This window comes from Hoplias malabaricus, chromosome 3 (assembly GCF_029633855.1).
Source record: "Hoplias malabaricus isolate fHopMal1 chromosome 3, fHopMal1.hap1, whole genome shotgun sequence".
Classification (NCBI taxonomy): domain Eukaryota; kingdom Metazoa; phylum Chordata; class Actinopteri; order Characiformes; family Erythrinidae; genus Hoplias; species Hoplias malabaricus.
Genome location: NC_089802.1, coordinates 52,469,542 through 52,482,696, shown reverse-complemented (window position 1 = coordinate 52,482,696; position 13,155 = coordinate 52,469,542). Strand labels below are relative to the sequence as shown.

Sequence of the window (13,155 nt, the reverse complement as noted above, 5' to 3'; positions counted from 1 at the left end):
AACACTATGACGTCTCTTCTACAACGTCACCCCCTGCTCACCCTAAGCCTCTTTTATACCCACAGCCCAGACCTGGTTTCTCTGGGTATTCTGATGACATCAGTGCCTTCAGTGCTTCCACTCTACTGAAACGCTATGCTGAGAGATACACTTTTAGTACAGCCTACCTGGAGCCTGGGACCTTCAGAAGAAGTGAACCTCTCCAGGATGCTTGGTCCATGGGCTACAGCTCAGAAGGGCTTCCTGGGCTAGAGGGAGTAAAGGGGTCTTTTGGGAGTGCAAGCAACCTTTCAGAGCAATTCAGCTCTGGTGCCATATCTCAGGATTATATGTCCACTTACAGCAGTCCACACTTATACCCTAAACCCACCTACCTGCCTCAGTCAGCATTTGCCTTGCCACATTCATACCCACCTCCTGCACCAGGAAATGCATATACCCCCAGCTTAACAGCCCCTAGTTCCCCCTCCCTGCTTCACTCTGGCATACACACACCCACACCTCTGAGCAGCAGCCTCCCAAGCAACCATGGTGTTCAACATCTTAAATGTCTGGAGGAATTCCAAGAACTTCCACGCAACAGGAAATTTGGATTTGAGCAGCCAAAAACAGCCAGAGTGTCAGCATATGAAGTCAGAGATAATAATGATCAGCACATTAGCAATGGTATTGGAAATATAAGTACAGACATCCAAAACTTCAGGCCTCCCTTGCAGCCAAATTTGAAAGTAGAACAAGAGAGAAAAACAAGTCACCTACAACCCTTGGAGACACCTTCTTATGGGGGTTCAGACCAGTACAGCTACCACTGAGCCCCTTTGATTTATGCAATAAACAAGACCATGAAAATTCCATTGGATATGCATATATCCGCACCCTTCTTCAAATTGGAGAGTGTAATTATAAGAGAATGTTAAACGATAATTAGGTCTTAGTACTAGTGCTAGTACTAAAACCTAGCACTAGAACTAAAACCTAATTATCATTTAACATTCTCTCATAATTATACTCTCTAATTTGAAGAAGAGTGCAGATAGTGGAATTTTCATGGTCTTGTTTCATGGTCACAATTGCCCAATTTACACTTTAAAATAGGTTCCAGAACAAATAGGTATGAATGTGTTTATATTTCTCCATTTAGGTTCATTGTTTCTTATCCTCTGTTTTGCTGTCTTTCTTTTATCAATGGGTGAAGTGAAGCACAGCCTATAACACTGGCAAGCTCTAATCCACAAAGTCAATCAATAATTTAAATCTAAAGGAAAGTAGAGATAGGGTAAGAAGTGTGAGGCACAAAGAGGAATTTAAAGAAGGATGTGTTTGTACAATTAAGGGTTTAAGTAAATATATATAATTCTTAAGAAATGCTCAGGAATTTCTGATGTATATCAGAGAAACAATATGAACGTTTATAATGTTAATGTTTTGGTTTTGATGGGCTTACTTTCTCAAACGGTGCTGCAATGTTTCAATAGACTCACTGAATAAGAATTTATTATTTGTATAAAAATGTACAATTGCACAAACATTCAAACAGTGAACCTCTATAATGGGAGGTTTATCTGCCAACCTCGAATGTATCTAATAATCCTCAGGAATTGTGAATGAAGCCATAGAAATTTTAACATAGTCTACTTAATGAGTGCTTTGTCTTTTCCTTTCAACCTTAGTCCTCAATGTGTTATTACTCAATGTGTTATTCATCTCAACATGAAATATGTTACAATTAAAATGTAAATGTTTATGATAGTGGCCACATCTGTATTCCCAAATATTTTTGTGTCAGCTTCGCCATCATATATCCAAATGTCTTAGTAAAATGAACGCTTATCATCTTTAAATATCAGGACTGAAACAAAGTACAAAACAAATGTTCCTTTGCCTTTACCATTCAGAAATATATAAATAATTTGTTCCTCAAATATTTTGAAAGGATTTTCCCCTTTTCTCTTTGTGCTGTGGTACTCACAACAAAGAAACACCCACAGCTTTCCTGAGCTGTCTTAAGATGTAACTCCACTTATTGTTTGTGCTAGGGGAATCTATCCATAGCCACGCCACAGTATTTTTGTGATGTGTGAAGGCAAATGGCTGTTGTACAAACTAGTATTAAACAATCCAAAATTACTACATAAATTTGCTATGCAATTGTGAAATATGTTTATCATTGTAATCCAGTATGTTGCCAAAAACCACTACCTCATGTTTGTGTTAATGATGATTTGTGAATGTGTGAATTTGATTTCTTTTGTTTCTGCTTATAGAACATCTACCTCAAGTATCCTTTATGCAAACTAAAAGCATGTATACCAATGCACACTCCTTTCATCTTGTGATTTTTTGCTGAACACTGATATATGTCATGTGCCCACCAAAGAACATAGAGGGATTTAGCTTGGTTTATATCATTATTTAGCCAAATATCAATCATAAAATTATTTTAAACATTAAACATTTTAAGGGAACATCGAAATAGAATGAAGCAATACCTCCTGATATTATTCCACATTCCACTTGTTAGTCAGATTTATGGCAATATAAATATAAATAATTTTTTGAAAAAACAGTTATACAACTGGTTTCATAAGCTCAAACGCAAATATTGAGAGCCAAATACTGACTTTTACCCCTCAACTTTCACATTTCTTTTGCTCTGTTCAGCCTCTAAAAAAACCCACCCCCAAACCTCCTGTGCAGCAGTATGCAGGGTGACAGATGCTCTATTATCTGCAGACCCCTCCTCTGCCTCTAAATGCACAGCCTACACACACACACACACACACACACACACATTATCCCAGAAAAATGTTTAAAAAACACTACATATGTTAAATCAATAAAAATTTCATATAATTGAAATTTAAGGAATGTTTATGATTGTGGGCAATTTAGAGTTTAGTTTTGTACCAGTTTTGTAGTTTGTAATGCAGTTGATCCAAAACAGCAAAAATTAAAAAAATTAAATATTACCCACCTATGTAGCAATTTCAATTCATGATTCGACTTCTCTTCATTGTATAAGAATACTCCAGATATGAGCAAAGAGAGAGAGAGATTTACAGACACTGGTTACCTACACGCAAACAGATTGGAGAGCTAGTAAACAGAACACATCATCGGAATTTTTTAAAAAGTGTTTTTTGATTACAGTCGTGAACTATGCCTTTAAGTGACATCACATTAGCATTGGGCCAGAAGGTAGTTAACTAAACACTAAATATTTTCAAAAGCATTTAAGGTTCTTGCCACTAGGAGTTTATGATTCCACATAAAATAATTATGAAAACTAGAGGGGGAAGGTTCATGCACAAACTTTGAAATTGGCTTTCAGATATTGCTAACATTGTTCCAACGTTAGCTTATATACTATTTGACAGCTATAAAGTTAAAGTTGTATAACAATAAATCCAACACTATCCTTAAAATACTGAAAATATATTTTGACAGCCACCTTTAAAAATCCACTTTAAAAAACCCATTTTATTTAGACTTCCACCTTAAATAAATTACCACTTCAAATAAACCTTAAACTTCCACATTAAATAAACAAACAGTTAAAATAAACAGACATCTTAAATTACAATGCCATATTAACAAGATTCCCATTATATATAAACTGCCACATTCAATATATTCCACCATAAAAATCATGTCATTCAGATTCTGAATTTCTCACAGAAGCGAGAAAAGTGCTGTTTCTACAGTTAGCCCAGATTTGCAAAGAGAGTGTCTCTAGTCTCCCTATTACAGTTCAATAGAGCAGCACAATGATTCTGAAAGTTTGAAACTGTAATATTAAGGTAGATCTATTACGTTGCTTTAACAACTGGTGGCTTTAGAAAAAATGTGTCAATAGTTATAAAACTATCAAGTTTAGATATGAACAATTAGTATTCCCAGTCTGTTCTAACAAAATACACCTATAAGAGTTACAGAGGTAAAACCATCTCTGTAGTGACCCATAAGGAGTGTCAATTAATTTGCATTTTAATATTAAATTTTTTAAGTATTCTGAATGTTATTTAGACTTTGCAGTTTTAAAACACAAAACAAATAGCAGTGGCTTTAGGCAAACTGGTTTTGGTTGCTTCATGGTCACCACAAATAAAATTTCCATTAATTAATTCATTCATTCATTCATTAATTGTCAGTAACTGCTCATCCAGTTCAGAGCATACCCGGAGTCACTAGGCACAAGGTGGGAACAAATCCTGGAGGAGGCGTCAGTACCCTGCATGACGACACACACTCACACGCTCACCCATGGGCATTTTTTGAGTCGCCAGTGCACTTAACAACGTGTTTTTCGACCGTGGGAGGAAACCAAAGCACCTGGAGGAAGCCCAGGTGGACACCTGGAGAACACACCAAACTCCTCACAGACAGTCACCTGGAGTGTTACTCAAACCCACAATCCCAGGACCCTGGAGCTGTGTGACAGCAACACTACCTGTAAATTTCCAGTTCCTGTTAAATTCTGTTTGTAGACAGATTTTTTTTTTTGCTAATAGTCTGACCCATCCAAAAAAAGTGTTTTTACACTGCAAACAAAATGAATCATGGTTCAGTTTGATCCACACAGTGATTACCTCTATTTGTCAAATTTTTGTGCCATGGTCTGGATTGTGGTCAGAATTACCTTTCAAAATTGCTATTTTGGTCCAAACCAAACTGAAAATTTGGACCTGGTCTGGAAACAAGGTAAATGTGGAACTAACAAGAATAGCTGTTAGCTTAAGAATTTGTTTTCTTTTGCATCTGGAAGGACCATTAACCATTACCTATACTTTCTTTACAAACATTAATTAGTTACTTTAGCTTATAAAATTGATGCAGAAGATAATACAAGTTTACAGAAGCCCTATATTTTTCAATACAACAAATTATTTTGGAGCATTTTTTTTGCTCCAATTCATCATCACAACATAACAAATATTTAATTAAGATTAATTAAGATAACAAATTAATGTTGTATCTTTAAAGTGAATATTTTAGGTTATTTTAGTTTTTTAGTTAATAAATGTTATTTTGCAAATCTTGTGTGTAAACCATACTAGCTAGCTGCTTTCAGAGGATGAGAGGAGCCCATTGACCTTCTTCGTTGACGTGAATCTTAACACACAGACATGGGGAGAACACACCAAACCCCACACAGACAGTCATTGGACCAGGGCTTGAACCCATAGCCCCACAGTGACACTATCTGTTGCTCTACCGTGCTGCCCTATGCGTAAACCAGTAACCCATTATTCCTTAAATTAGAGCATATTATCATTGGCCATATCTTCTCATCCAGTCATTAAAAGGCATGACACAAAGCGTTGCACACTATGTCCCCTATAATTTAACAGATAACATTGAATGTTTTGTTATTGTTTTATACTATTTTATCAGAGTCCTTTGAAAGTCTTTTTAAAATTAAGGAATTAAGGAGGTCATTACAAACAAAACTTCCTCATAGTTTTTTTTTTCATTAAAATATACATATGAATTATGTATGAACAAAAAAACAAACAAACAAAAATGCTTTCAAAACCTTGGTCTTTTATGTTTTTCATAAAATAAACCATCTATTCATTGTTTTGTACCAAAATATTTTATGGAGGTATTTTATTTAGGAAAATGTAGAATTTAAATTCAGTTTAGAGAAGGAAATAAATGTTCTTTTTTCTTAGGAAGAAACACATATGCATCTGAATTCTGTTTATCCTGAGAAGAGACTTGGAGTATGGGAGGTTGTAATGCATTTCAGTTGTTGCTGCAGAACGACACTTTGCACTGCCAGAGGTGAGTGAAGGAGATCCATGAGTCACTCTGACTCTAATGCTGACGTCAATGCATAGTGAGTCAGTAATCTGTATTATTACAGTAAGACCTGTATGATTTCATTCAGTGATTTTTCATGAGTTAATATTTTGGTCCTTTGAAGGATCCTAGGTTGAAGAAGTAGGGTACAGCACTAGTTTGGGCTAAAGTTGGTTTATAGAAACATAGCATATTAGAAATTCCAGTGCAATTTGCTATTACCTAATTTATGTTAAAGAATAAAACAATTCAGCTGCTGTCAGTAATTCAGTTTGTTAATACATTGTCTGTGTAAACATTTTAGCACATTTTCCACATTTCCTAAAGATAAAAGAATAATAATTTCTTGGCTTACTCATATCACCACTGCAGAATCAATATATTGCTTCTCTGAAACAGTAACACGAGGAAGTTTGGAAAAGAAATATAAAAGGGGGAAAAAAACCCTCAACTTTGAGAGGGCACTAATGGAACAGATTTTTTTAAGTACTTTTTGATCCTTTCTGCAGTAGGCATTCAACCATTCATCATCAAATTTAAACACAATATAAAGAACAGCTTTTCATAAAACTTAAAATATGTAAAAAAACAAACAAAAAAACAACAACAACAACACACACACACAAGGGATTTTATCCCAAGAGCAAAATATTAATTTTAAATGCCATTCCCATCTGACACATATTTCAAGACAACACAAGCATGAAGACAATACACATTCTGTCCCATCTCATTCAAATAAAACACAGACACATTCTTATAACTGGAAGGCTGCTTTATTGTTTGGAAAAAGGTTTCGTGCTCAAATGAAGACAGTCTTTCACTGATTCTCACCAAGTCCAAGTGGTTGTGCAACACACCCTCTCCTTTCCAACATCAGTGGCAAGAGATAAGAACAACATTGTCAACCCATAAGCACGTTTGAATTATTATTAGCAAATGAGAGAAATAGCATCTCAGTCATGCTACAAAAGAAAACATACATAAATTAGTATCAATAGAAAAATAAAGAAATAGTCAGAAATAAACAGAAGCTGAGCACAGAAGGCAGACACTTATCTCTCCACAGGCTGAACCATAAAGAGATTTTCCGACTGAGCACTCCAGTGTACACTCAGTCACTTCAGAGTGTGCACACCAACCATCTGCCCCACACTATACTACAACCTCTGAGGATGTAATCAGGCTGATGCCAGTTAAGGTTTTTTTGTTTTTTTTTGTTGGAGGTGTTTTGATTGATTTTTTTTGTTTGTTTTTTTTTTTTTTGTTTGTTTGTTTTTTTTTTAAACAGATGTCTCAGACATCCTGTAGAACAATGCTTTTTTTCCCCAGTGCTCATTTTAAACAAGCTCCACTTGTTTAGGAGAATTGTAATGCAACGTCATCTAAATTTTTGTCAAACAAAAAAGGCAGCAAAAGGCACCTGAAACAAACACAGACAGACAAGAAATGTCTGAAACCATAAATTTAAAGCCTAACACAACGTAAGGATGCAAATTGCATTGCTGTGTACCTAGGAGATGAGGAAAAAGCTACACTCTAGTTAAGCTGTGTCACACACACAGAGTGACCAAATCGTCCACACACACACACACACACACACACACACACACACGCACACACACACACACACACACACACACACACACACACACACACCTACTCAGATTATAATCAAAACATCATGAATGTAGGTGTCTATACCAGAAACTGAGCTATTGTTTATAGGGAGAATGTGCGAGTGTATATTTTATGTATGTATATATGTATGTGTGCGTGTGTGTGTGTGTTTATGTGTACATGTGATGAAGGGTGACACAAGGGTAAATCCTCTTCACACAGGACATAGGTAGAAAATGAGGTGCTGGTAATGCATTCCCCTCCTAAATACAGGAGACATAAAGCAGCTAATACTTCACCATGCATTGAGCTTTAGGCCCACAGATCCAAACACATACACACCTACACACCTTCAGACACTCAGGAACAAACACCCACCCACACACACACACACACACACACACACACACACACACACACACACACATATACAGTCACACTCACTCACTCACTCACTCACTGTGGGCCAGGCCAGAATTTTGGTCGTTCACTGAACATATTGCACAAAAAGAAATTAGACATGTGAGCAAAAAGACAGTCGGTGCTTCCCCTCCACTCCATGCAGAGGTCAACTCAGTGGAGGAAAGTGTTCTAATGTCACATTTATATACATACATATGTATATGTGTGCATATATATACACATATGTACATATACATGTATACATAGATACATATGTAGTATAGCTCTATATATGCCTAGATTTATATATAGATTTATATACTTTTTGCATTTTAATATATATTTGTATTAGATTTCCCTCTTTAATGTGAAAAGTGTCTCAAAAATCTACTCCTTCTAACAAATATTTCACAGTCTACCATGTGAGACCTGGGCAATGAGTGAAGCCATTCTATTCAGGTTATTATTATTCTTCAGGATTAGATTAATAGCAATAGTTTTTAAGTATTTCTGTATTTACATAAATCTATGCATGCTGTTAAAATAAAATTATATATTACATTATTTATAGACTCTTAAAAAGTTCATTCTTAACTTTTCAGCATTTTGTGCCATTTGCAACATAGCTTGTACTGTACAGTATTGTTTTTTTAGTCATTATTTTTTTTTTAATGAGATGCATGGTCAGTTGATGTATAATTTATACAGTCTATTCTTGATGTGCTATGGAACTGTAAATGGTCCTAAATTTGCTGAGCATTTTTGTTGTTTTAGTTGGGCTTTTATTTTTGTTGTTGATGTGTTTTTTTCCCTGGTTCAGATCTGCACCCTCACTGATCACACATACCATAGTTGGTTCCAATTAGGGGCCTGGGGTAAAAAAATTATCAGTACACTACAGAAATTGCAATAGCTCTGGTGCAGTGGCTGCTCTGCTCACAGTAGTTGCCCTGATTACAGGATTAGTTTGATGGTTGTGTACTGATGAGATATATGGCTGACCAGGGGTTTGTTTACTGCACATTTTGGTCAAAGGCCTTGTCTCCCCACTGCAACAGTGGTCGGAATTGGTGCGTGATATTTGATTGATAGTCAGACATCTCATTGCCTCACAGTGATTTCCTCCCTGCAATAGCATGCACCACATTTATTACTGCAGTTACTGTTTGTGTTTGGGTAGATGGCAAACATTCAAATCTCCACACACTGATACAAGCTGCTTTGGCTGGTGAGAGGAGCTCGACTTTGTGTCTATTAGCCTTACAACTCCTGCTCTTTCAGTACAAGTGACAAGATATCACACCCAGTCCAGCACTTCTAAAGAAAAATAACATTCTCTGGGCCTTAGGCACGCCCTTCCTGATGACATCAGAGTCATTAGAATGATAAATCTGCTTTATATCCTGAGAAAAATGGGGGAACTCAACAAGCATCAGTCTGTCTGAAAGCATTAAAGACAGGAGGGTAGGGGTGCATTCCCAATCCACTCCCAGGACATTCTGGAAACTTTCAGACCAAACTTGCACACACTGAATAGTAAGACAGGTCTCTTTGGCTTCTCTTTTTATAGCTGTGACTTCCCAGTACACTCTCTCAGGTTCTTTCCTTGTTGGCATTTGTCCCTGCCCCAGCTACAATCATACAGTTGCTAAACATGTGATGGTTTTATACATACATACATACATACATACATACATACATACATAAAAAAACATAGTTCATTCCTGTGGCATGAACTGGATTAAGAACAGGCATAAACACACAGTAGCAGACCTCTCCAAAGAAATACAATGCAACAGATAAATAATATCTTCATAACAACTTCAAGAAAATAATAATAACTGCCTCTTACTTAAAAAAAAAGAAAAACCTCTTATAGCCCATCTTAATCTTACCCCTGATGAGGATCAAAAATGCCAGCCAACGTGCTACACCCATCATAGTGCCCCACCCAATAACCCAACCCTCCCTGCAAACCAACCTTGCTCTCACCTACAATGTGTCCCGCAGTGGGCCAGCACTGTAGGCAATGTAAGCGATATTGCTGCATACAAATAAAATAAGAACCTTTAGGATTTACATAGTTCTTCTTTCCTAGAATCATTTCCCATTCCATACACACATTCCAACATTCCACTTGTCCATTCACAATCTCCTGAGCAGCAAAAAAATGGGATGTCCTTCTTTAGTTCTATTAACTTTACAAATGTGCCACATTGCTATCATTTCAACAAAAGCCGTTGGGTTTTTATAGGCCCTCTGTAACTACTGAAGCCAAACCCACAGTTGATCTGTTTTTAACTTTACATAATAGAGACGAGTAAATGACACTATGTATTTAGTGTCTGTAGCCAATTCATTTATCAGATTGTACTCAATTCCTTGTAGCAAATTTAACCAGTGGACAGCCTTTAACGTATTGTCAAGCCACTGTGGTAGTCTGTATTAGTGTCTTGTGGACTATGATTACTCATGCAAGATTTCTGATCAAAACATGCCATCATGCAAGTCATTTCTATGCATTGAACAAGCACAATAATTTATTATTCATTTGGAGACGTGTACTGGAGGCCCCTGGTAATTGCCCCCTATCCTATCAGTGTGAAAGCCCATGTAGAAAAAAGCCTTTTGATGTAAGTATAACAAAGATATGATGAAAGAGTTACTGAGGGTGACATGGGCAAAATGTTAAATGTTAATTTTGTTGTTGTTGTTGTTGTTGTTGTTGTTGTTGTCATTGTTGTTGTTCCTCCCCTTTTTCCTTTTTTTGCCGCTCAAATAATGTTAAAGACCATGTAAAGTATATTAAGTGCTGACAAACACAAAGATACTATTTGTATCAGCCAAGCTCTAAGTTTGTGTATCACACTCCACTGATCCCTTCTCATTCTTACAATCATTTTGTGTTCTTCCACATAATTGTGAAATGAAGCAGCACAGACTCCTCCTCTGTCCACTTCTGGAAGTTTAAATAATAAGCAGTGTTCGTTTTCTTCATGGAAATTCCGTAAGCACTGCGTAAGCACAGGATTTTCCAGAATTGGGGAAATCCATGCTGTGAATTCCAGTTTTTCCTTTGTTGTCATATTCCTGCTTAGTAATGAGTTCTGTCCTGAATCACAGAGTAGCCCTCTAATACACGATGTCAAGTATCAATTCTTTGTTAAATTCCTATTTGATTTTGTTTAATCAAGTCTTGATGCAACAGTGTCACACAGGAAGCTGATTATGTTTGGTTTAACTTTTAAGAGTCAAGGTTGAAGAAACCCCAAAATGTTCTGCTGCAGTCATACAACCTGTGAAGTTTGTAAACAATATTTAGTTTTGTTCCTTTATTCTTGGATAATTTGGAAATGATCATTTTCTTGCTTGCAAATAAAAGTAATCTGTACATCTGTGTAGTCTGATTCAGGGTTTCCACTTGTCTTGCTTAAAATTACAGTTGTTATTGTTATGCTAATATCATGACCTTTGTTAGTGTTCATGTGTTTCACTGCTGCAGCTTCAACATTTGGATTCCCTGACATCTTTTTGGTTTCTTCCCTTCTCCTTACGTCCTTTGCCTTCATTGTTGTCGTCTTGCTTTTCCTTTTCTGGCTTGGTTACACTGTCATAAGATGGCAGGGATGCAGTAGAGGGCGTGCTCTCCTTCTTCTCCTGATTTGTCCCTCCATTTTCCAGCTTGTTGTTGACAGGCCTGCGTTTGCAGACGAAGCCTCTGCGGGCCAGGTGGGCCCGGTACACCCTCTGGATGACCACTGCTGACACCTCCTCCTGCTTGCGGCGCAGTGTGGTGGTAATAGGCTCGTAAGAAACTTTGGATGGGTTCGCTGCCACAAAGCGCTCTTCCATCTGCTGACGCATCATGTCCAGATCACCACTGTCACCCAGCACACGTTTGGTGAAGGCAAACAGAATATCCAGGCAGTGGATGCGGTCTCCACTGACCATGGGCAGATCCATGGCGATCAGCTCAATTGTATTGGGTTTAGGCACACGTAGAGGGTGCTCCAATGTATCGGCAAAGTCTGGTAGCTTGGCAAAAGTGATAAACTGTGAAGCATCTGGGTCAAATTTCTCCCAGATTTCATAGAAGGATTCAAAGTCATCCTCACACAGCGGATCAGCACTCTCTTCTGTTGCAACACTGAAGTTCTCCAAGATAATGGCAATGTACATATTTACCACAATCAAGAAGGACACAATGATGTACATTACAAAGAAGAAGATTCCCACTGAAGGGTTGCCACAATCACCCTTTACTGTGGTCCCTGGGTTTTCCTTGAAAGGGTTGCAGTCAGGGGCATAGTTGAGAATGGGTGCCAGCAAGCCATCCCATCCAGCTGAAGTGGTGATCATGAACAAGATTATCATACTGTTACCGAATGTTTCAAAATTGTACATGTCGTCAATGCCTACCTCCCTTTTCACATATGCAAAGTTGGACATGCCAAAGATGGAGAAAATGAACATGACCAGAAAGAGCAGCAGGCCAATATTAAATAAAGCAGGAAGTGACATCATCAAGGCAAACAGTAAAGTCCGGATGCCCTTGGCTCCTTTGATTAAACGCAGGATTCTGCCAATTCTAGCCAGACGAATCACCCTGAACAAAGTAGGTGACACAAAGTACTTCTCAATGAGGTCTGCCAAGAACATACCTACAACATAGGAAACACAAAATAGAAGCAGATTAATGTTAAAAGCATTTAGAACTATGGCACATTTGGTTTCTACATATGTTTTGAAGGAATAGTTTGGTAACAAAAAATGCTTTTATATAATTTTATGTTTACTCCTAATATAGTTGTTCAATCAAAATTCCTTATTTCTTTGATTCATTCTTGGAAACCTAATCTCCACCATTTCATCTAGAAATTTAATTTTAAAAAATTCATTCATTCATTATCTGTAACCGCTTATCAAATCACTGAGTGCAAGGCAGGAAAAAACCCTGGAGGGAGCGCCAGTCTTTCACAGGACAACACACACACACACACACCTTTGATTCACCAATCCACTGTGTGTTCTTGGATTGTGGGAGGAAACCGGAGCAACCAGAGGAAACCCACACAGACATGGGGAGAACACATCAAACTCTTTACAGACAGTCACCTGGAGCAGGACTTGAACCCACAACCTCCAGGTCCCTGGAGCTGTGTGACTGCGACACTACCTGCTGCAGCACTGTGCTGCCCATCTTGGAAAACACTTGCCTTTATAATTGCTTATAGTGATTCTAGCGTTGTATTAGTTTCTTTATCTCTAAAAGTGACAAATGTTGGAACTCAGTGAAATAAATTTAGGTCCAAATATAATTTTCCTCTG

At 37.4% G+C, this 13,155-nt stretch overlaps 1 protein-coding gene across 1 annotated transcript in view; it reads right to left on the bottom strand.

The window, feature by feature from the left end:
* Nucleotides 1-6,581: 6,581 nt before the first annotated feature.
* Nucleotides 6,582-13,155, bottom strand: part of scn8ab (sodium channel, voltage gated, type VIII, alpha subunit b) — a 68,714-nt gene continuing 62,140 nt past the window's right edge. The window contains exon 27 of the mRNA XM_066664136.1: nucleotides 6,582-12,488. Coding sequence (XP_066520233.1) covers nucleotides 11,332-12,488 — 1,157 coding nt within the window. The 3' untranslated portion in view covers nucleotides 6,582-11,331. The remainder of the gene's footprint in view (nucleotides 12,489-13,155) is intronic.